Below are 22558 nucleotides of genomic sequence, written 5' to 3'. Positions count from 1 at the left end.
CTTAGTCAAAATTTACCGGCTGCTCAGTTGAAGCACAATAGCTGTCTTGTTCATTTGCTTAACAGTCAAAGCTGTGGTTTTTCCAGTAGTCATGTGTGGATGTGAGAGTTGGACCATAAAGAAAGCTGAGCACCGAAGAATTGATGCTTTTGAACTGTGGTGTTGGAGAAGACTCTTGAGAGTCCCTTGGACAGCAAGGAATCCAACCAGTCCATTCTAAAGGAACTCAGTCCTGAATATTCATTGGAAGGACTGATGCTGAAGCTGAAACTCCAGTACTTTGGCCACCTGATGCGTAGAACTGACTCCTTGGAAAAGACCCTGATGCTGGGAAAGATTGAAGGCAAAAGGATAATGGGATGACAGAGGATGACATGGTTGGATGGCATCACCAACTCAATGAACATGAGTTTGAGCAAGCTCCAGGAGTTGGTGATGGACAGGGAAGCCTGGTGTGCTGCAGTCCATGAGGTTGCAAAGAGTCAGACATGACTGGGCGACAACTGAACTGAAGTTAATGTGTCCTAATACGAATTATTCTGGGTTTGCACACTGTTTGAAGATATTATTTGGGAACTTAGGTACCTAGTATTTTTTTTAATTGTTTTTCACATGCAATAAAGAGGTATATTTTGGCATTTTTTCAGAGATGACCTCGACAGGAAACTTCAAGCTATTGCTGTTTCAAAACTACTGAAAAATAGCTCTGAGCAAGTGATATTTCTGGGATATATCACATCAGCACCTGGTTCCAGAGATTATCTACAGCTCATTAAGCACGGCAATGTGAAGGTAACACAACCTTATTAGGTGTTCTGATTTCTTAAATAAAGTGATGTTTCTTCAGGTTGAAAAAAACCCAACCCAACATTTTAATATGTATCTTGATTATCTAACTGCTGCATGGAAAACTACCAAAACATACCGGCTTTAAATAGCATTCATCTCTCTGCTCATGAATCTGCAAATTGGACAAGACCCATTGGGTAGCTCATGTCTGCAGCACACAGAGAGATGGCTCAGCTGGGGACTGGAGGAGCCACTTTGCAGATGACTCATAAGGGGCAAGTTGGTGGGGCTTTTGACGAGGAGCTCAGCTCGGGCTTTGGGCTCAGAGTCCTGGTTCTTTTCTATAGGCTTCTTGGGCTTCTTTCTTGTATGATTGCTGAGTTCTAAAAGTGAGTCTCAAGAGACCCAGGAAGAAGCTGTATTGTCTTGTATGACCTTGTAAGTCATATAGGATCATATCTCTCATCATCACAAGCCTGCTCACATTCAAGTGAACAAAACATAAACCCCATCTCTTGGTGAGGCGAGTGTCAAATTCACATAAGAATATTACACGGAAGGTGGATTACTGTAGCCATGTTTAGAAAATACAATCTGCCACATTGTGCAAGTTAATCATGATGAGGGTAGAAGATAATATGTCATATAGAGAGGCTGGCTGATCAGGGCCTCACTAAATGACACTGAGTTTGTCCTTATCTGTTCAGGTCCCAAATGGTTGAATTTGTTGGTGTATCCAGATATAATCATGCTCTGGGAAACTGACGGTTAAATCCTTGAGATATATATACACTAGAATGTTAAATGCATTATTTTATTTTTTTTTTTTTTTAAATAGCAATGGATCTTTTTTAAAAAAATTATTTTTGTGGCTGCACTGGGTCTTAGTTGTAGCACTTGGGATCTTTGATCTTTGCTGTGACATGTGGAATCTAGTTCTCTGACCAGGAATCGAACTGGGACCTCCTGCATTGGGAGCAAGGCGTCTTAGCCACTGGATCACCAGGAAAGTCCCAAGTGCATTAATTCATAATGAGAAATGTAATTGTTATATTTAGTTAAGCCCTATGTACCTTTCTTGGTCCTTTACATGTCTCTTTTTAGTTCATTGTCTTGAGAGAATATCTGCAAACAAAAAGGCTTATCCATCTTATCAAGTGCGTAGAGAGACAGGTGAGAGAGTGTGGCATGATGAGAGTTTTCTGTATGTGAGAAAACAGAATGACAGTGGCTTAAATAAGAGGTATGTTTCTCTATGTGAATGTCTGGGAAGGTGATTTACTGCAAGTATGGTACTGGGGGGTATTGAGAATGTGCTTCTTCTATTTTGTGGCTCCACATTACAAGGGCTCCACTCCCAAGTTTGCTTCATGTTCCAAGATGGCCATATCCTTGTTCTAGTTAGCAAGATAGAGGAAGGGATAAGAAGGGGCCAGGAGCATATACAAGTTATCTCTAAGGCAAACTCCAACACTCATACTTACATTTTGTTGATTAGAATTTAGTCATTGGCCATATCTCACTGTTCAGGAAATTGAGAGATGCAGTGTGCGTGCGTGTGTGCTAAGTTGCTTCAGTTGTGTCCCAGTCTGTGTGACCCTATGGACTGTAGTCCCCTAGGCTCCTCTGTCCATGGGGATTCTCCAGGCAAGAATATTGCAGTGGGTTTCCATGTCCTCCTCCAGGGGATCTTTCTGACTCAGGTCAAACCCTCGTCTCTTATGTCTCCTGCCTTGGCAGGTGGGTTCTTCGACACTGGTGCCACCTGGGAAGCCTGAGAGATGCAATATTTAATTGTTTTTCTTTTTTTGTAATTGAAATATAGTTTATTTACAATGTTGTGCGAGATTGCTTCTCTTGTTTAAATTTTCTTCGTTGGAATATACTTGCTTTACAATGTTGTGTTGGTTTCTGCTGTACAGTGAAGTGAATCCATCATCTGCATACATATATCCCCTCTCTCTTGGACCTCCCTCCTAACCTACCCCCATCCCACCCATCTAGGTCATCATAGAGCACTGAGATGTGATGCAATATTGAATCCTGATACTCGTAGACCTAGCTAAACATCATACAACTTTGAAACGGGGCAAGGCAGATATTAGGGAGATGAGTTAATCTCTGCCCTAGTGGATAAGGCAGAAGTGGAGTCAAGGTGGACTCCTAATTTTGGCTTTGGTCAGAGGGAGGGTTTATGATGGTGACACATTATTATAGAGAACCCATAAGGAAGGGGAGGTTTGCAAAGAAGATGAGTTCAGCTATGGGCTGAGTTGAACCATCTGTGGGATATTAGGGGAGATGTCTACTAGGCAGCTGAATATATGGATCTGGAACTAAGAAGGGAAGTCAGGATCAGAAATGTAGATTAAGGAGTTGTCATTATCTAGTCGATTATTCCAACTGTGGGAGGGGACATTGTTGCTTACAGAGTTTGATCAGATCAGATCAGATCAGTCGCTCAGTCGTGTCTAACTCTTTGCGACCCCATGAATCGCAGCACGCCAGGCCTCCCTGTCCATCACCAACTCCCGGAGGTCATTGAGACTCACGTCCATCGAGTCAGTGATGCCATCCAGCCATCTCATCCTCTGTCGTCCCCTTCTCCTCCTGCCCCCAATCCCTCCCAGCATCAGAGTCTTTTCCAACGAGTCAACTCTTCGCATGAGGTGGCCAAAGTACTGGAGTTTCAGCTTTAGCATCATTCCTTCCAAAGAAATCCCAGGGCTGATCTCCTTCAGAATGGACTGGTTGGATCTCCTTGCAGTCCAAGGGACTCTCAAGAGTCTTCTCCAACACCACAGTTCAAAAGCATCAATTCTTCGGCGCTCAGCCTTCTTCACAGTCCAACTCTCACATCCATACATGACCACAGGAAAAACCATAGCCTTGACTAGACTTGCAAAAGGAAGACCAAAGAAAATCCCTGATAGAGTCACCTTTAGTGTGGCTCTCATGAGGGTAATGGGTGAGGGAAGATAAGGGAGAGATTATCTCAGAAAAGAGATTAAGTAGAGATCAGAAGAGTAAGAGGAAAATCTGAAGAGTGTGGAGTCACAGGGGCTGCATTAGCTATTTATCACTGTGTATCGGTGTGAAAGCTACACGCCTTAGTGGCTTAAAAAGAACAGTGGCCTAATAACCTTGGGACTCTGTGGGTCTGCAGAGTGGTGTTCTGTTCTTGCCTGGGTTCACTCATCAGCTGGTGTCTGTGGCTGGGGGTTCTGACATGTCCCCCACTCACTTGTCTGGCCCTTGGTTCCGGGTGCTGGCTGCTGGCTGGGCCTCTTTCTCCATGTAAGCTCTTCATACACTAGCCTACCTGGTGTCACATTTACCAGCTTTGTGACCTTGGGGCAAGTTACTTAACCTTTCTGGTTAACCATCTATAAAGTAGGGATAATAATACCTATCATGGGGTTGTCATGAGGATGTAAGATAAGATAATGTCTAAAAGCCCTCAGCTTTGTATATAGGATGCACTCAGTAAGGGGTAGCTATACATTTGTATTATGTACGTCTGGCTGTATGTATAAAATCGTATTAGATAAACGTGTAAGTATGTGGTCTATAAAGTACAGGAGAATATTAGACAAGATGATATTTGGCAAGTTTAAGGAAAAATTGATTGTATCCTAGTAAGAGAGGGAATGTGTGTGTGTGTGTGCAGGGAAGAGGAGTTTTATTTTATTTTAATTTAATACTCTATTGGATTACACTGTCATGGTCAGAAGCTGTGTCAAGATTGGCAGCAGATTCTTATATAACTTTTTCTATTAGGAACTTTATTAATGCAGACGGGAATTTTAATCATAAATGCTTGAGTGAATAGATAGTCCTCTTTAAGAAATGAGTATTTAAATTCTGCAGTCTTAAAATTTGAGAGCATCTTTTAAAAAAAACTAGTAAAATAAAAAGATAGTAAAACATATTCCTAATTGATTATTCCCACTACATACAGGTAAATAGCTAAATTTTTATCTCTTCCCAAGGCAAGCCAGAGCAGTACTTTTAAAATATATTTGCTTTTTTCATCATTAAAATATTAAAAGAAAAAATTTTTTTTTTGCCCTGCTGTATGCCATGTGGAACTTCCCCAACCAGAGACTGAACCTGTGCCCCCTGCAGTGGAAATGCAGAGTCTTAACCATTGGACCACCAGGGAAATCCAATTTAAATTTAATTTTTAAAATATATTACAAATTTTCTGTGTATACAAAAGTCATATTGTATGTGTGTGATATGTGAATAATAGTAAAGATTAATTAACAAGAACCCACAGTTCCCTGGTGGTCTAGTGGTTAGGATTCCAGGCTTTCACTGCTGTGGCCCAGGGATTCAACCCCTAGTCAGGAACTGAGATCTCACAAGCCACACAGAGGGGCCAAAGAAGAAAAAACTAGCATTTATGTGTCCATTACCAAGCTGAAGAAAAAAATTTACAAATACATAATAAATTATGTGTATTCTTTTAGTCATTTAAAAATATATTTTAATTATATTTTAATAGTAAAATTTGTCAAAATAGTAAAAAGTCAGGTATATTTTTTAAAAGATGAAAATGAAGGTTTCTTTAGTATAAAAGCTCCATGTTTAGAGTTTTCCAAACATATAATAGCAACAAATGCTTATGTTCTGACTTTCTATTGAAAAATAATGCTGGTCTCAAGCTTTCTACATCAAAGAGACTCATGATTACTCCCAAAATGTGTGTTTTTCCAATGAGTCCATTTAACGAATACAGACTGAACTCTTGCCAGATGCCAGGCTTCATGCTAAGCACCAGGGAGCCAAGGTGATTAAGAGGCTCTCAGCTCAGGCAGGGGAGAGTGGAGACTATAAACAGTTGAGCAGAATGGTGTAGCTGGTGGACCTACAGGACTACACAGGATGACGGAGGAGCATGTGATCAGTTCTGCTTGGGATGCGAGACTCGGGAAGCTGTGGGAAGCCGGGTGCTGTGTAGTAATTCCCGATTTACTTGCTTACCTCCCTCTCTAGACCACCTTCCTGTTTTACTAGGGGCTAGAAGGGGAAAAGGTAGGTGTTTTGGAAGTATCTGTAGAATGAATAAACAATTTGGACCTTAAAACATCAGTAGGAATCAGGTGGAGTAAATAGCATATACAAAGAAAGGCATATTTATTACTGCATCTCACACATTTCCCTGGCAATTCAAAATAGAGCACTGTTTTTAATGCTTTAAACATTCTCTTCTCTCTCCATCATTAGGATATTGACAGCACAGATCAAGACAGATGGTGTGAATACATTATGTATCGAGGGCTGATCAGGTAAGCATAGGCGTTTGAGAGTTGTTTTTCTGCATCTGTTATTACTGTGATCTTTTGGGTCTATCCTGGAAAGAAAAACTTTAGGGAAGCAATTAATTAATTTTGTTACTTTTCATAAACATTGATTTGGTTAGTTACCCAATTTAACATTTTTTTCAGGGCATGGCCTAATGATTTAAGAAAGAGTAAATGGCTAAGCAAATCAACTTCAATTATACAAAAAGGATACTGTGTAAGCTGTTAAGCATGATAATTGTTAACTGTCAGAACATGTTAGGAATGGCACCATTTGTGACTGCATGACATGGTAGAAACAGCATGAAGCCTGGGCTTGGATTCCAGCTTTGCTGACTTCTAATCATGTAATCTTGGGTAAGGTGGAGTCACTGCTATATTGTGGTGAGCTCTCTAGGTAGATTATATTTTTTAAAAAAGATTACCCCGTATAAAAAAGTGAGCATTATCCATATATATAAAATTCCAAAATAGTACAGCTGAAAAATCTCAAAATTCAAGCATGTAACTGTAAATCTGTTTTGAAGGCATTGTTTCTTTAAACAAAGCAAAGGGCAGTTTAATACCAAAAGAAAAAGACTGATATCTCAGATTGAAAATACTACTTCTGTTTAAATTCATATTAAAGTGGTTGCTTTAATGGGGATAGAAGGAAATGGCAACCCAATCCAGTATTCTTGCCTGGATAATCCCAGGGATGGCGGAGCCTGGTGGGCTTCCGTCTATGGGGTCGCACAGAGTCGGACATGACTGAGCGACTTAGCAGCAGCAGCAGTAGAGTCTCTAGAAAGCAGTTTATGAGATAGATTGAAATAGGTATAAGTTCAAAATGTAAAAATTGTTAGTTGCCAAGTAACAGGAGCCTAGTGAACTACAGTCCGTGGGGTGGCAAAGAGTCGGACATGACTGAGCGACTGAGCGCAATGCGCGTGCACACACACACATGCTTATAGTGACTATGACTGTGAGAGGCGGTATCTTGATCTGCTCAGGTTGCCATAACAAAAATACAATGGACTGGGTGTCTTTAGCAACAGAAATCAGTTTTCGTATGGTTTTGGGGACAGAGGGAAAGAGCATGCATGTTCTGTGATATCTCTTCCTTTTGCTGTTGTTTCGTCACCAAGTTGTGTCCAACTCTTTGGGACCCCATAGACTGTAGCCTGCCGGGCTCCTCTGTCCATGAGATTTCCCAGGCAGGAATACTGGAGTGGGTTGCCATTTTCTTCTCCAGGGGAGCTTCCTGACCCAGGGATTGAACCCACATCTCTTGCATTGGCAGGTGCATTCTTTACCACCAAGCTACCAGGGAAGCTGATACTCTTCCTATAAGGACACTAATCCTACTGGATCAGGGACCTACCCCACCTAATTTAACTTAATTACTTCCTAAGAGGTCCAAATGTGGCTGCACAGGGCAGAGGGTGGGTTTAGGGTTTCAACACATGAATGTGGGGGGAGGAGACACAAACATTTAGTCTGTAACAGATGGGAAGGTAATTTTGAAAATGTCAAAATTAATGCAGTTAGGGACTACTGTTTCTGTCCAGGAAACCAATTCTATAAACTTTACCTGGATCATCTAATTCAATGCCCTGCTCTCAGTAGGCACTTAATAAATACTTACTGGACAACAATGAAAGACTCTCTGCTTTGGTAGAAGATTTAGATTGTCAGGTTCCTTATCTTCAATGGCTTTTTGAAGGCAGAGTCTATGAAATGGGTTAAACTTTGATCTTAGAGATTTGGGAAATAAATGACCTAGATTTACTAGAGAGAGTGACGTTGAATTACAGGGAACTACACAGAATTGGGACCTGAGCTTTTAGACAAATGCATTAACCTGTCAGACAGCTCAGAGCCACATCTGATGCCGAGACTATGCTTCTCTCATCTGCTGTGGTGGGCAGGCTTGCTTCTCCACTTGTTCCAGCTCTGGGTTTCTGTCTCTATTCTGGATGGAGCTACAGGTTTTAAGTGTTCCTCCCTCTGCCACTGTGGCCCAAACCCCTGCTGGTCTTTCATCTAAATTACCTCTGTGCCCTTCTAACTGGTCTCTCTTCTTTGACTGTTACCCTGATGTCTGCTCTCTACACCATAGCCACTGCATCTCTGCACAATGCCCCATCTCCCTCTCAGAGAAACTCTGAAGTCTGTTAGGAAGGCTTTGCATCATCTGCTACCCCATGCAAACTCAGGTTCCCCTTATGCACTCCATTCCAGTCACTGTGGAGCTGGTTCTCAGAAAAGCCAAGTACATTTGACCTGAGCACCTTTGCATTTGCTGTTCCCATTCCCAAGAACGCCCTTCCTCCAATACCTGTGTGGCTTGCTCCCTCACTTCATTCAGCTTTTTGCTCAAATGTCACTTTGTCAGAGAGGTATGCTCTGACCATTCATTATAGAATAACAACATTTGCCACCTAGCGTTTTCTGTACTCTGTCCTCTGCTTGTTCTCCCACAGTACTTGGGTACTTATCACCATACATATATACATGTATTTGTCCTCCTCAATTAGAATGGAACCTCTATGAGGGCAAGAAATTTGTTTTAGTCACTGTTTGTTTCCAATACCTAGAACAATGCCTCCATGTAGTAGGGGCTTGATATATATTTGTTCTTTGAATAATGAACAAATGAATATATTTGTTCTTTGAATAAAAGTCAGACTGAAGCTGACTTTTAAAGAGGCAAACTATAAATAAAATTAATTCTTGGCTGTTCATGGTTCCCCCATTTTTCCATCTGAGCTTCTGATAACTCTTTGGATAACATCTACAAAGTGCTTTGAAATTCCTGGAGAACTGCAAGCTTGAAGCAAAAGCAGGATGTACATTTTTTTCCCAGACATTAAAAATGTGCAGTTTTTCAGACGTTGCTGTTCAATTGCTAAGTCATGTCTGACTGTTTGTGACCCCAAGGCCTGCAAGCACTCCAGGCTTCGCTGTCCTTCACCATCTCCCAGAGCTTGCTCACACTCATATGCACTGAGTAAGTGATGCCATCCAACCATCTCATCTTCTGTAGCCCCCTTCTACTCATACCCTCAAATTTTCCCAGCATTGGGGTCTTTTCCAATGAGTTGGCTCTTTGCATCAGGTGGCCCAAGTATTGTAGCTTCAGCTTTAGCATCAGTCCTTTTGATGAATATTCAGAGTTGATTTCCTTTAGGATTGACTGGTTTGATCTCCTTACTGTTTAAGGGACTCTCAAAGAGTCTTCTCCAGCACCACAGTTCGAAAGCATCAATTCTTTGGCAGTCCAGTTCTTTGGACCACCATAAAGAAGGCTGAGCGCTGAAGAATTGATGCTTTCAGCCATTAAAAATCTTTTCTTTAGATGTTTAATTGTGAATGAAAATGTGCATGTGATCTTTGTAGTTTTTTTTTAAGGTAAAAAAGAATTTAGGACTATGCTCCTAAATTCTGGAGGATTTTGCTCCTAAATTCTCCAGGAATTCTGGAGAATTCCTGCTACTGACACAAAACAATTATGTGAGAGGCAATTTGTATATATAGAATATTCGTTAGTTACTATAAAAAAGTAGAGTAAGGTTGCCAATTATGTTAATTAAATCTATGCGCATGTTCTTTATTCATTTACATCATAAAAGAAATATTTTGGTAAACATTTAGAGTAATAAATCAAGTTCATTCTAGTGATATACAGAGTTAGAAACGGGAAACTGACTTATTAGTGAAGGTATTATCTGCCAGATCTCATCAGATTTCAGTATGATGATAAAATCTTTACAAACCATTTCTGTTTCTGCCACAGATTGGGTTACGCAAGAATCTCCCACGCTGAACTGAGTGACTCTGAAATTCAGGTAGCTAAATTTAGGATTCCTGATGACCCAATTAATTATAGAGACAACCAGAAAGTGGTCACAGACCATAGGGAAGTTCCAGAGAAAATTCACTTCAATCCCAGGTGAGTGAGTTCCTTTATGTGAACTAGAGCTATGAGCTCATGCATCCCCTCTAGGGACCTAAATAGTACCTCGCAGTGAGCTACCAATTAGATTCTAGAGGTTTATTCACATAAGGAGCTCCTGGTAAACTTTATAACATCTCACTTGGGCTGAAGTTATGGTCCCTGCTCTCTGAGACAGAGAAACGTGCTGAAGTCCCAGCCTCAGGCACAAATGACCACATGGTACCATACTATCACCATTGTAACAGCTAATATTAAAGTGTTGCTGCGTCCCAGACCCTCTTCTAGGTGTGTTGTGTGTTATCTCCATAATCCTCATTGGATCGGTCTTCTTGTTATGCCCATTTTGGAGGTAAGGAAGCTCAGGCTGAGGAACATAATAGAACTGCACCAGGGTTACGTTTGGAGAAGGAAATGGCAACCCACTCCAGTGTTCTTGCCTGGAGAATCCCAGGGACGGGGGAGCCTGGTGGGCCGCCGTCTATGGGATCGCACAGAGTCGGACACAACTAAGCAACTTAGCAGCAGCAGCAGCAGGGTTACGTGGCTAGTCAGTGACAGAGCCAACAAACGGGAAGGAGGCCTGTTGGCATCACTGGGTGCTGTGATTCTCAGTGTTGGCTGCACTAACACTCACCTGGAGAGCTTTTAATAACTCCCTCTGCCTGGTCCCACCCCAGACCAATTCATTAGAACTTCTTGATGATACCTGGGCTTTGGGTTAAAAAAAAAACCTTTGCAGGTTATTCTAATGTGCAATTAAGATTGCGACTATGGAGAATGGATCATTCATTTCCATTACAGATATTCCACCCTGTGAAACATATTGGGTGCCGTTTAGTTTTAAATAGAGGTTATCTGAGAAACTTGTTTGCAGAAAAACATGTGGTTTGGAGTAAGTACTTTGTGCTTCTCCCATGACTGGGTAATGAGAGGCAATATCTGTCTCAAAGCAGGCTCAGAATGAATCATATATTCAATACATTGTTAGTATTACTTGACATTTCTACTACTTTTACCAGTTAATAGCTATAGAAACATCTCAGACCTCATTTTGTATGGGGAAAAATGACATTTAGGTATTCTCTTTTTTTCCCTGGTCTCTCCTTACAAGACACAACTGTACGATAGTGTAGGCAGGGAATTTAAGGAGAGCTCTAGCCCAGTCTGGATTTGCTTCCGTCGCTGTATTTGACCTTGCCCTTTGTAACTACAATGTACTTGTGAAGAGCATGGGCCCGGGGTGAAGCTGCCCAGTTGTGAGCCTCAGTCATTTCAGTGAACAGCTGGGCAACTGTGGACAAGTTGCTTAACTTCTCAGAACTTCAAATCTCATTTGCAAAATGCGAAAAACAGTAGTGCCTGACTCTTGAGGTTTTTTGAGCTTTGAATGACACACAAAGTTCCTAAAATAGTGCCTGGTAAATGCTTCAGAGCCAGTAGCTGCAATGGCAGCAACAATATTTGTAGCAGTAACAGTAGGAGTGAAATAGAAATCTTCCCTCCTTTTGTTGACTAGGTGAAAGCTGCTCAGTCCTGTCCGTATCTTTGTGACCCCATGGACTATACAGTCCATGGAATTCTCCAGGCCAGAATACTGAAGTGGGTAGCCTTTCTCTTCTCCAGGGGATCTTCCCAACCCAGGGATTGAACCCAGGTTTCCTGCATTGCAGGTGGATTCTTTACCAGCTGAGCCACCAGGGAAGTCCAAGAATACTGGAGTGGGTAGCCTATCCCTTCTCCAGCAGATCTTCCTGACCCAGGAATCAAACGTGGGTCTACTGCATTGCAGACGGATTCTTTACCAACTGAGCTATCAGGGAAGCCCTTTGTTGACTGAGATGACTTCTTAAATGGAAGCTCAAAGATCTGGGAAGAAAAAAAAATTTTCCTGTTTCCTTATTCTCATATTAGGAGTGTTGAGAAGTCCAAATAAAGTGTTTTTGGCTAATCACAACTGCAGATTGGTCCAAGCCAACTGTGAAAGGGTTTGATCTGCTTTCTCACTCAGTTTAATTATGAAAATAACAGAAGCATAAGTAGAAGGCCTGCTTTAAGATTTCTTATTATAAAAATGTGTACATATGAAAATTTATAAAATAGAAATAGCCAAAGAATACCAAGTTTAAAAAAATCCCATTCCTTAATTCAGCAAATAGTCATTGAGCATCATGATGCCAGTACCATGTTAGCATCAAGATGTGCTGAAAACTGGGGACAGAGTGGTGAATAAGACCACATATTTGTCCTGTGGAGCTTATGTTCTAGGGGGAAATCAGCAATTCAAAGATTATCACTGGTAATATTTTTGGACACATATTCACTTTTTTATATGTATATGTATCTATATATATATATACACACAAATATATATGTATATGTATCTATATGGGCTTCCTGGTGGCTCAGACTGTAAAGAATCTGCCTGCAATGAAGGAGAAGTGGGTTTGATCTCCGGAATAAGGAAGATCCCCTGGAGAAGGGAATGGCTACCCACTCCAGTATTCTTGCCTGGAGAGTTCCATGGACAGAGGAGCCTGGAGGGCTGTAGTCCATGGGGTCACAGAGTCGGAAATGACTGACTAACACTTTGACTTTTTGTATATCTATATATCACCAAACTTTGTAAATTTATGAAGCATACATATGTGTATATGTTCATTCTATTTGTTAATCTAATTTTTTTCATCCAAATAGTATATGATGAACTTCCTTCTATAAAAAAGTACTCTTCTGAAAATATTTTTAATGATTGCATAATATTCCACTATATGGCTATACCAAACTTAGTTAACCAATTGGGTTTTTGTACCTTTAGTCTTTCATTATTACAGAAAGTCTCCAAGGGACTCTTTACATCTTTGGGTACATCCTTGATTACTTCCTTACTACTTGGTCCAGTTGTGGAATAGTAAAAAGGTTATGCAAAATTTTAATATCTCTTATTTTTGTTTTGTGATGTCAAAGTATACAGATCTCCTATCTCCTACATTATTGAGGTTATTTGGATATTGCAATCACTGATGAAGAAAAGGGAGTCATGGCTTCCTTTCCAGTGCCTTTTGTATTTCATCATACCCACCAGAGCTATATAATTACCTAAGTATTCATTGGTAAAGTAAATCATTAATTTGTAGAACCTGAGCACTGTAGAAGACTTCAAAGTTGCAAATGTACCAAAATAGATTTTATAGATCCATACATGTAACATGAATAACTTCCTTTCAACTGTAAAATGGATATTATTCCAACTGGGATAATATCCAGACTTATTTTTCACAAATATTATCAGCCAATAATTCTTAAACAGTTGTGTTTGTGGACTGATCTGTAATCATGGAATGAGGACCTTGAAGGTTAAACTTAATATGCCTTTTCCAGAGGCATGAATCCTTTTTTCCCCCTATTCATTTGCTGTTTTATAAATTAATCACATCTCTGCAGGTTTTATGATAGATAAGTAAGCCACAATAGATTATGGTTGAAATTTTACATAAGAACCTAACTTTTGGATAGTGTTTACTTATCAATTACTTTTTTTTTCAGATTTGGATCCTACAAAGAGGGGCACAACTTTGAGAACAACCATCATTTTCATATGAGTACTCCCAAATACTTTCTATAAACTATTTAAAACAAGAATTCACTGACTGAACAAGCCCAAGGAAGAGAAAACTATTATAAGAAGAAGAGATGAACTAAAGTGGGAAGATACACACAAAAAACCCCCTCAATTTTGGAAAAATACAATATCTACCCAGTGGGAAATTCTATCAGTATAATGTATGTGCTAAGTCGCTTCAGTTGTGACCGACTCTTTGCAACCCCATGGACCATAGCGCGCCAGGCTTCTCTGGCCAGGCAAGAATACTGGAGTGGTTTGCCATGCCCTCCTCCAGAGGATCTTCCCAACCCAGGGACTGAACCTGAATCTCTTTTTTTTTTTTTATTTTATTTTTTTTTAAACTTTACATAATTGTATTAGTTTTGCCAAATATCAAAATGAATCCGCCACAGGTATACATGTGTTCCCCACCCTGAACCCTCCTCCCTCCTCCCTCCCCATACCATCCCTCTGGGTCGTCCCAGTGCACCAGCCCCAAGCATCCAGTATCGTGCATTGAACCTGGACTGGCAACTCATTTCATACATGATATTTTACATGTTTCAATGCCATTCTCCCAAATCTTCCCTCCTTCTCCCTCTCCCACAGAGTCCATAAGACTGTTCTATACATCAGTGTCTCTTTTGCTGTCTCGTACACAGGGTTATTGTTACCATCTTTCTAAATTCCATATATATGCGTTAGTATACTGTATTGGTGTTTTTCTTTCTGGCTTACTTCACTCTGTATAATAGGCTCCAGTTTCATCCACCTCATTAGAACTGATTCAAATGTATTCTTTTTAATGGCTGAATAATACTCCATTGTGTATATGTACCATAGCTTTCTTATCCATTCATCTGCTGATGGACATCTAGGTTGCTTCCATGTCCTGGCTATTAAAAACAGTGCTGCGATGAACATTGGGGTACACGTGTCTCTTTCCCTTCTGGTTTCCTTGGTGTGTATGCCCAGCAGTGGGATTGCTGGATCATAAGGCAGTTCTATTTCCAGTTTTTTAAGGACTCTCCACACTGTTCTCCATAGTGGCTGTACTAGTTTGCATTCCCACCAACAGTGCAAGAGGGTTTCCTTTTCTCCACACCCTCTCCAGCATTTATTACTTGTAGACTTTTGGATCGCAGCCATCCTGACTGGCGTGAAATGGTACCTCATAGTGGTTTTGATTTGCATTTCTCTGATTATGAGTGATGTTGAGCATCTTTTCATGTGTTTGTTAGCCATCTGTATGGCTTCTTTGGAGAAATGTCTATTTAGTTCTTTGGCCCATTTTCTGATTGGGTCATTTATTTTTCTGGAGTTGAGCTGTAGGAGTTGCTTGTATATTTTTGAGATTAGTTGTTTGTCAGTTGCTTCATTTGCTATTATTTTCTCCCATTCTGAAGGCTGTCTTTTCACCTTGCTAATAGTTTCCTTTGATGTGCAGAAGCTTTAAGGTTAATTAGGTCCCATTTGTTTATTTTTGCTTTTATTTCCAATATTCTGGGAGGTGGGTCATAGAGGATCCTGCTGTGATGTATGTCAGAGAGTGTTCTGCCTATTGAACCTGAATCTCTTATGTCTCCTGCAATGGCAGGCGGGTTCTTTACCACTAGCACCACCTGGAAGCCTATCGATATAACATATGTTGCTAAATACAAGCATTTTTCCAAATTGTTTTTCTTAATTTTTTAAATAAAAAAATAGAATGTGGGGTAATCTAAGGAAGTTTTACTGTGAGAGAGAAAATAACAAAAATGTCTTAAGTTTTTAATCCTTAAAAATAGGAAATGGATTTTTTTTTTTTTTTTAATGAGCTGGAAGGATTACTTACAAAAATCAAGCAGCCTTAAATCCCTCTTGGGACAAAGCAGGGGGAAAATCTTTAAAGATTAAGTCTAATTGTTAGAAGAATACTGTGTACATACAGCTGCTGAGTCAGCAGCTGCAGCATGCCTATCGCCATCCTGCCCTGAGCTATGATAGAATCATGTCTCTACTCTGTATTTACATCCCTTCCTGGCTGTACAGGACATACTCCCTTGATGTCTCTACTCAGGGCACACTCCATTAATGTCTCCATTCAGGCCACCAGCTGTCAGGGAACACATCTCTGCACACAGAGGGGTCCCACAGAGAATTTTCTTTCCACTGCCAAGCAGGTGGGTGATGGGGAGAATTCAGCCCAACAGCATCATCTCCACAGGGTACAGTGATTTGAGTGTTGCCTAGGAAGGTACACATACATCTTAGAACTGGAGAGGACCCTGCGTGTTTGATATTTGGGAGCAGAGATAAAGATTATAAGAGAATTTCCAGAAGTTCGATGTCACAACCTAAGGAGGTTCCTTGGATCTATTTAATTGAACAGTATTGAGCACATGGCCATATGTGAAACATGATGTCGCTATGATGGTTTTAAAAATATGTCCACAAGTGATTTGGTACTTTCTTCAAAAGGTGGGACCTAATTGGCCTCTTTTTGAGGGTGGGGTAAACTTAGTGACTCATTTCTTTTCTTTAAAAAATTTTTTTTAAATTGGAGGATAACTACTTTACAATGTTGTATTGGTTTCTGCCATACATCAGCAGAATCAGCCATAGGTACAGACATGTCCACTCCCTCTTTAACCTGCCTCCCACCCCCACCCACTCCCACCCCTCTAGGTTGTCACAGAGCACCAGGCTGAGCTCCCTGGACTATACAGCAACTTTCCATTAGCTATCTTTTTTACGCATGGTAATGTATTTCATGGGTGCTCTCTCAATTCATCCCACCCTCTCCTACCACTGCTATGTCCATAAGTCTATTCTCTATGTCTAAGACTCTATTCCTGCCCTGCAAATAGGTTTATCAGTACCATTTTTCTAGATTACATATATATGTGTTAATATACGATACTTGTTTTATCTCTGACTTACTTCACTCTGTATAACAGGCTGTGACTCACTTCTGGTGAAGCCAGGTGCCACGTTATGAGCAGCCCTGTAGAAAGGTGGGGACGAATCAAGGTTTCTTGCCAACAGCCGTGGCAATGAGTCACCTTCCACCTCCAGCACCAGCTAAACCTTCAAATTGTATTTCAACCCCTGTTCACATCTTGACTGTAACTCACGAGAAACCCAAGTCTAACCACCTGGCTTAGCTGCTCCTAAATCTCTGACAGATAATAACTGTTGTTTTAAAGCCATCTGTGCTTAGGTCTTCTTCAACTTATGATAGGGTTATGTCCCCCAAAAACCCATGTAAATCAAAACTGCATTTAATAATCTAACCTACCAAACATCATAGCTCAGTCTATCTTAAAGGTACTCAGAGTTTTAGCCTACAGTTAGCCTAGAGTTGTGCAAAATCACCTAACAGTGGTTAGATTCCAGACTGAGTCTGAATGCCTGAAAACCAGGAGTGCTGAGGGCTTGAAAAGGTCAGTGTTCCAGCTCAAGTAATCAGGAAGGAAGAAAAAAGGGTGAATTCCTCCTGCCTCCACCTTTTGTTCTATTTTAGGCCCTCAATTGATAGGATGATGCTCACCTAACACTGGAGAGGGCAATTTAGTGTGCCCATGGATTCAAATGCTAATCTAATTCAGAAAATGCTCAAAGACATACCCAGAAATTATATTTACTTTGGGTACCCTGTGGCCAGTTGACATGTAAAATTAACTATCCCACTGACATGACTTGGGTTGTTTTTTTTTTCAATTGTGGCTTCCTGAGGCTTGTCCCAATTCTACTAAGTAAGACTTTTTACTTTAACAAGATCCATAGGTGATATGTGTTCACATTAAAGATCGAAAGTCCCTGATTTTGGTGGCCCCGCAAAATCTCAAACTCTGAACTGAGATGAAGGTGATTCTTGATGGCTCATGCCCCTTGACACCTGGCAAAACAAGTAAATAAAGTAAAATACGATGAATAATCCTCTTATGAGGAAGATAACAGATCTCAAAAGATTTCAATAAATAATTTTTTCATATACAATGTCTAGTACACAGTCAAAGATGACAGAGCACATAGAAGATAAGACACCATAATCCATGATCGGCAGAAATAACAGACGAAAGGAAACAGACTTACTGATGTGGATTCCAGCTTGTGGATGAAGCACAAGCTGCAATCAAGATTGCCAGGAGAAATATCAATAACCTCAGATATGCACATGACACCCTTATGGCGGGAAGCGAAGAGGAACTAAAGAGCCTCTTGATGAAAGTGAAAGAGAAGAGTGAAAAAGCTGGCTTAAAGCTCAACATTCAAAAAACTAAGATCATGGCATCCGGTCCCTCATGGCAAATAGATGGGGAAACAATGGAAACAGTAAGAAACTTTATTTTCTTGGGCTCCAAAATCACTGCAGATGGTGACTGCAGCCATGAAATTAAAGACACTTGCTCCTTGGAAGAAAAGCTATGACCAACCTAGACAGCATATTAAAAAGCAGAGATATTACTTTGCTGACAAAGGCTCATATAGTCAAAGCTATGGTTTTTTCCAATAGTCATGTATGGATGTGAGAGTTGTACCATAAAGAAAGCTGAGCATCGAAGAACTGATGCTTTTGAACTGTGATGTTGGAGAAGACTCTTGAGAGTCCCTTGGACTGCAAGGAGATCAAACAGTCAATCCTAAAGGAAATCAGTCCCGAATATTCACTGGAAGGACTGATGCTGAAGCTGAAGCTTGAATACTTTGGCCACCTGATGTGAAGAGCTGACACATTGGAAAAGACCCTGATGCTGGGAAAGATTGACGGCAGGAGGAGAAGGGGACAACAGAGGATGAGAAGGTTAGATGGCATCTCTGACTCAATGGAAATGAGCTTGTGCAAGCTCCAGGAGTTGGTAATGGACAGGAAAGCCTGGCATGCTGCAGTCCTTGAGGTTGCAAAGAGTCAGACATGACTGAGTGACTGAACTGAACTGAGGTATGGGATTTATCAGATATAGACCATAAAGCAACGATGCTTCCCGTGTTCAAGGGCTTAAACGCTAAGCTTGAACATTCCAGCAGGAAAATTATACTTTTGTAAAACTATGCAGAGTGACACAGCCCATTTGAAAAAGAAAAGTTCTAGGACTCAAAAATACTATAAAAATACTCTACACAAATACACTGAAATGAAGAATTCAGTGAACTGCTTTAGCATCAGAACCATACAAATATCTGAAGAGCTGGGAGATAGGTCTGAAGGCATTCAGGTTCACCAACGGAAGGCTCCCATGGAATAAGGATAAGGGGAAAATTCCAGCGCAACTGCTTAACATTTGCAAAGACACTATCTTTGTTCTCCATTTAAACAGACACATATTTAATAATCTCTTTATACCTTCACACCATAGTGTGCTTTGTGCAAGTATACATCTTTAACTAGTTGTAACAAAAAGTTCATGGAACCCTGATAGTATGTAATTCCCCTTAACCTGATAATGATCATTCCAATGCAAGTCCAGAAATTCAGAGAACCTCTAACTAGCTCAGCCTTACAGATGCTTGCTGTTGCTGAATCCTGGGGTAAAGTAAAGGCCCCAATGTTTTGAGTGGGGTGAGGATGTGGCTAACCACAGTTTCTCTGATGACTGAGCCCTTCTGAGAAGACTCATCTTGGAGTAGGAGGCTGATGCTGGTTGTAAACTGGGGTAGGGATGGAGAGGGAAGGTTGCCATCCTGAGACTCAGGAGACTGCTTTGGCGACTTTGATAATGTAAATGCACTTGAAATGATTGGTAAATGGGTATAATATGTCAATCCAGCAAAATATAATATGTTTTTAGTTCTCCTTACTTTAAGGGTTTCTGGGGAAATCTATAGACCTGGCTCCTCTTCACATCCAGCTTACTGGGTAGAGAAGATATACAGATTCTTTATGTTTGCACTGTTTCCTAGCAGAGTAAAACACAATATAAAGTTTTCTGGGTTTTTTTTTCCTAATTTGTTTTTTTGAAATAACAGAAAATCTCTAAGGGTAACTCTGTAAACATTTTCTAACATTTCTGGCAATTTTTCACCTACATTTTTTCTTTCCTTTTAAAGACTGAGCTTGCAAGCAAGACAACAAATGCGTTCCCCCCCCCACCCCAGATTCCTTTTAAATTTAAGATGAGAATATACTTGTTTCTTGAATAAGCCCTTAAGGGAACAGGTACAATGGATTGAGTGTTTTTGTCTTCCCCAAATTCATATGTTGAAATCGTAACCTCCAATGTCATGGTATTAGAAGGTGAAGTCTTAAGAGGTCATAAGGTCATGAAGGTGGAGCCTGCATGAAAGGAATTAGTGCCCTCCTAAGAGCCAAAGGAGTGTTCTCTCTCTCTTGCCTCCACCATGTGAGGATACAAGGAGAAGAAAGCCACCTGCAAAACCAGGAAGAGGCTGTCACCATACACTGGATCTGCTGACACCTTGATTTGGTACTTCCCACTATGTGAGAAACACTTGTTTTTTAAGTCACTCAGTCCATTGTAATTTGTTATAGCATCATTAACTGACCAAGAGAACAGGTCTGATAATACAGTGACTGTACAGTCTATAGATTGAAGAGGATAGAGTCCCATGTGGGGAACGGAAACACCCAAATCTCTCCCCCTACTTTACAGTGGACATATACTCTTAACAGCCAGTGTCTCCTCCACTCTGAAGACCAGGCTCTCCTTTTTTTCCCTGCTTTCTCTCCAATCGATTTTCTCATTTCTCATTTGTTTTTGAATTCTACTATACTTTTTAAATGATCAAGTGGATTCTGAGGATAATGGAAGAGAATAGAAATAAGAAAAGTGCTGACTTGCTGTATTGTGGAGTGGTAAAGATAAATACCACTGTATTGTAGAGTGGTAAAGATTAAAGATAAAATAAGATAAAATTTATTTTATACAGCTGGGTCAGTAGTTATTTCAATTTCAGTGTATTTGGGAAGCATCCGATTATTTTAGCCATAGCTTCTTATGAGCTAATAATTTAGTCTCTCTCTCCCTTTCTTGCTGTCTTAGTTAGAACACTTTAATCAGTACCAAGGAACTCTGAATTAATGCCTTGAGCTACCTCATTATGTGAGTAGCTAATAGGAGCAGTAACACAGTCAAGTTATTTCAGAGTAAAGACATTAAAGAAGACTCTAGAAGGGGAACCACCTAGTCAAACATTGACTGATAACACAAATAATCAGACAACCTTAATAGACTATAACTTTTCTCTGCACTCAATGCGTAGGCATAAGAGGCAATTCCTAAGAACATATGCCCCTTTCAGAATCCTGAAATTGATAATCACAGGGCTGGAAGGGAACCTAGAGATCATGTAAATTAGTTCTCTTTTCAGATGACAAAATGAATTCAGAAGCTAGGTGCCTACACAAGGACATAGCTAAGTAACAGAAAAGCTGAAACAAGAACACAGTTTTCTTGACTCCCTGGTTCAGCACTGTGTGTTCCATACAATATCGCCTCCTATAAAATTTGGGATTGAGAGGGGAAATATTTCCAGGGTATATCATGAGTATCTGATGGACAGTCCATGCTTCTACACCATAAAAACTGATGCACCAAATTGAGTTATGTCTGTCTGTCTGCCACACATCTCTAATCACAGATGGTGACCCAATCCTGGACTCACCACCCTACAGGGACATTCCTGACCTTCCACCTGCATCTCTGTTTCTCCTTCCTTTCCCCCCAGGCACCAGAATAGGGCCTATATTACTGGTGGAGGAGATTCCTTTCCCAACCACTTTTTGGACCTCATTTCTTCCTTTCATTCTATTCATCCTGCTCTCAGCAACACCATAGAAACTCTGCTTGACACACCGCCCCCCACACACCCTACCCCACCATCTTGTTGAGACACTCTGAGCAAAGGTAGTCCGAACCCATTTGCTGGCTAACTTCATCACCAGCTTTGCCTGGCTGGCTGGTTGTCTGTTAGAATTCTTCCTTTCCTCTCTTACTATCCTTTACTAATCTACTCCTCCAAGGTCATTCCCTTAAGAAGGCAGGACCTTGTCTTTGTTGGAGGCTGGTGGATAGAGACTCAAGATCTCTCTTGTGGCCAAGAACATTTAGCTTCCTCTGCTCACAGCTGGGCTCCTTCTTTGAGGCAAGTGTCCACCTCTGCCCAGCTTCAGATACAGTGACTTTTTTGAAGAATTAGGCCAACACTTTACAAATATTTTGATGTATGCAGCCCTATAAATAAAAAAAAAGAGCATACACTCTCAATATATTTACTTATAACTTCCATACATGTACTACTATTAACCCATATGTTAAATATAAATAAAACTTAATTGATCTCCAATATTTGGGGGAAAAAATATAAATTGTCACAAATACTCTTTGCAGATTCTCCTTCCTCCCACCACTCCCCAGAACTACTGAAATGGGCAGTGGATGCTCTGGGATCCACACCTGGGATGAGTCTGTGTTCAGTAATAGTAATAATGATTACTGCCACATTTTGAGCCCTGACTATGTACCAGACATGACAAGTCTTTACATAAAATGTCCCACTGAATTTTTTTTTTTTCCCACACCATTCAGCATGTGGGATCTTTAGTTCCCTGACCAGGGATCAAACCCAAGCCCCCTGCAGTGGAAGGGCAGAGTCTAAGCCACTGGACTGCCACTGAAGTCCCCCACTGAAATTTTGCAGGAGCTCCATGTGGTAGGCACACTCAATTCCCAGGTTAATGTTGAAGAACTGAGGCTTAGAGGTGCTGAGCTCTGCCCAACGTTGACACTAGCAAGAGGCAGGGCAGAATTAAAGCCAGGTCTCTCTGACTTGAGGCACACCTTAGGCACTGAGCTGTGCTGCTTCGGGGATGACAGCAAGCTTTTGAGGTCTCTGCTCTGTGCTGAGCACAGGGAGCCAGGACACAGCCTCTGCCCTCGTGAAACTGCCATCCTACTTGGGGTCTGACATCCTGGGAGC

The 22558-nt window shown here is 40.8% G+C and overlaps 1 protein-coding gene across 4 annotated transcripts in view; it reads left to right on the top strand.

Moving 5' to 3' along the window:
- CWH43 (cell wall biogenesis 43 C-terminal homolog) overlaps window positions 1-13943 on the top strand; it is a 52758-nt gene extending 38815 nt beyond the window's left edge. For all 4 annotated transcript variants that reach the window (XM_044945879.2, XM_044945880.2, XM_006057493.4 and 1 more), the window contains 4 exons: window positions 648-792; window positions 6022-6083; window positions 9877-10032; window positions 13582-13943. In XM_044945879.2, coding sequence (XP_044801814.2) covers window positions 648-792; window positions 6022-6083; window positions 9877-10032; window positions 13582-13660 — 442 coding nt within the window. In that variant the 3' untranslated portion in view covers window positions 13661-13943. The remainder of the gene's footprint in view (window positions 1-647; window positions 793-6021; window positions 6084-9876; window positions 10033-13581) is intronic.
- The last annotated feature ends 8615 nt before the right edge of the window (window positions 13944-22558 follow it).

Source organism: Bubalus bubalis, chromosome 7, assembly GCF_019923935.1.
Source record: "Bubalus bubalis isolate 160015118507 breed Murrah chromosome 7, NDDB_SH_1, whole genome shotgun sequence".
In the NCBI taxonomy this organism is placed as follows: domain Eukaryota; kingdom Metazoa; phylum Chordata; class Mammalia; order Artiodactyla; family Bovidae; genus Bubalus; species Bubalus bubalis.
The sequence above is the reverse complement of the archived record's forward strand: the minus strand, read 5'-3'. Positions and strand labels throughout refer to the sequence as shown.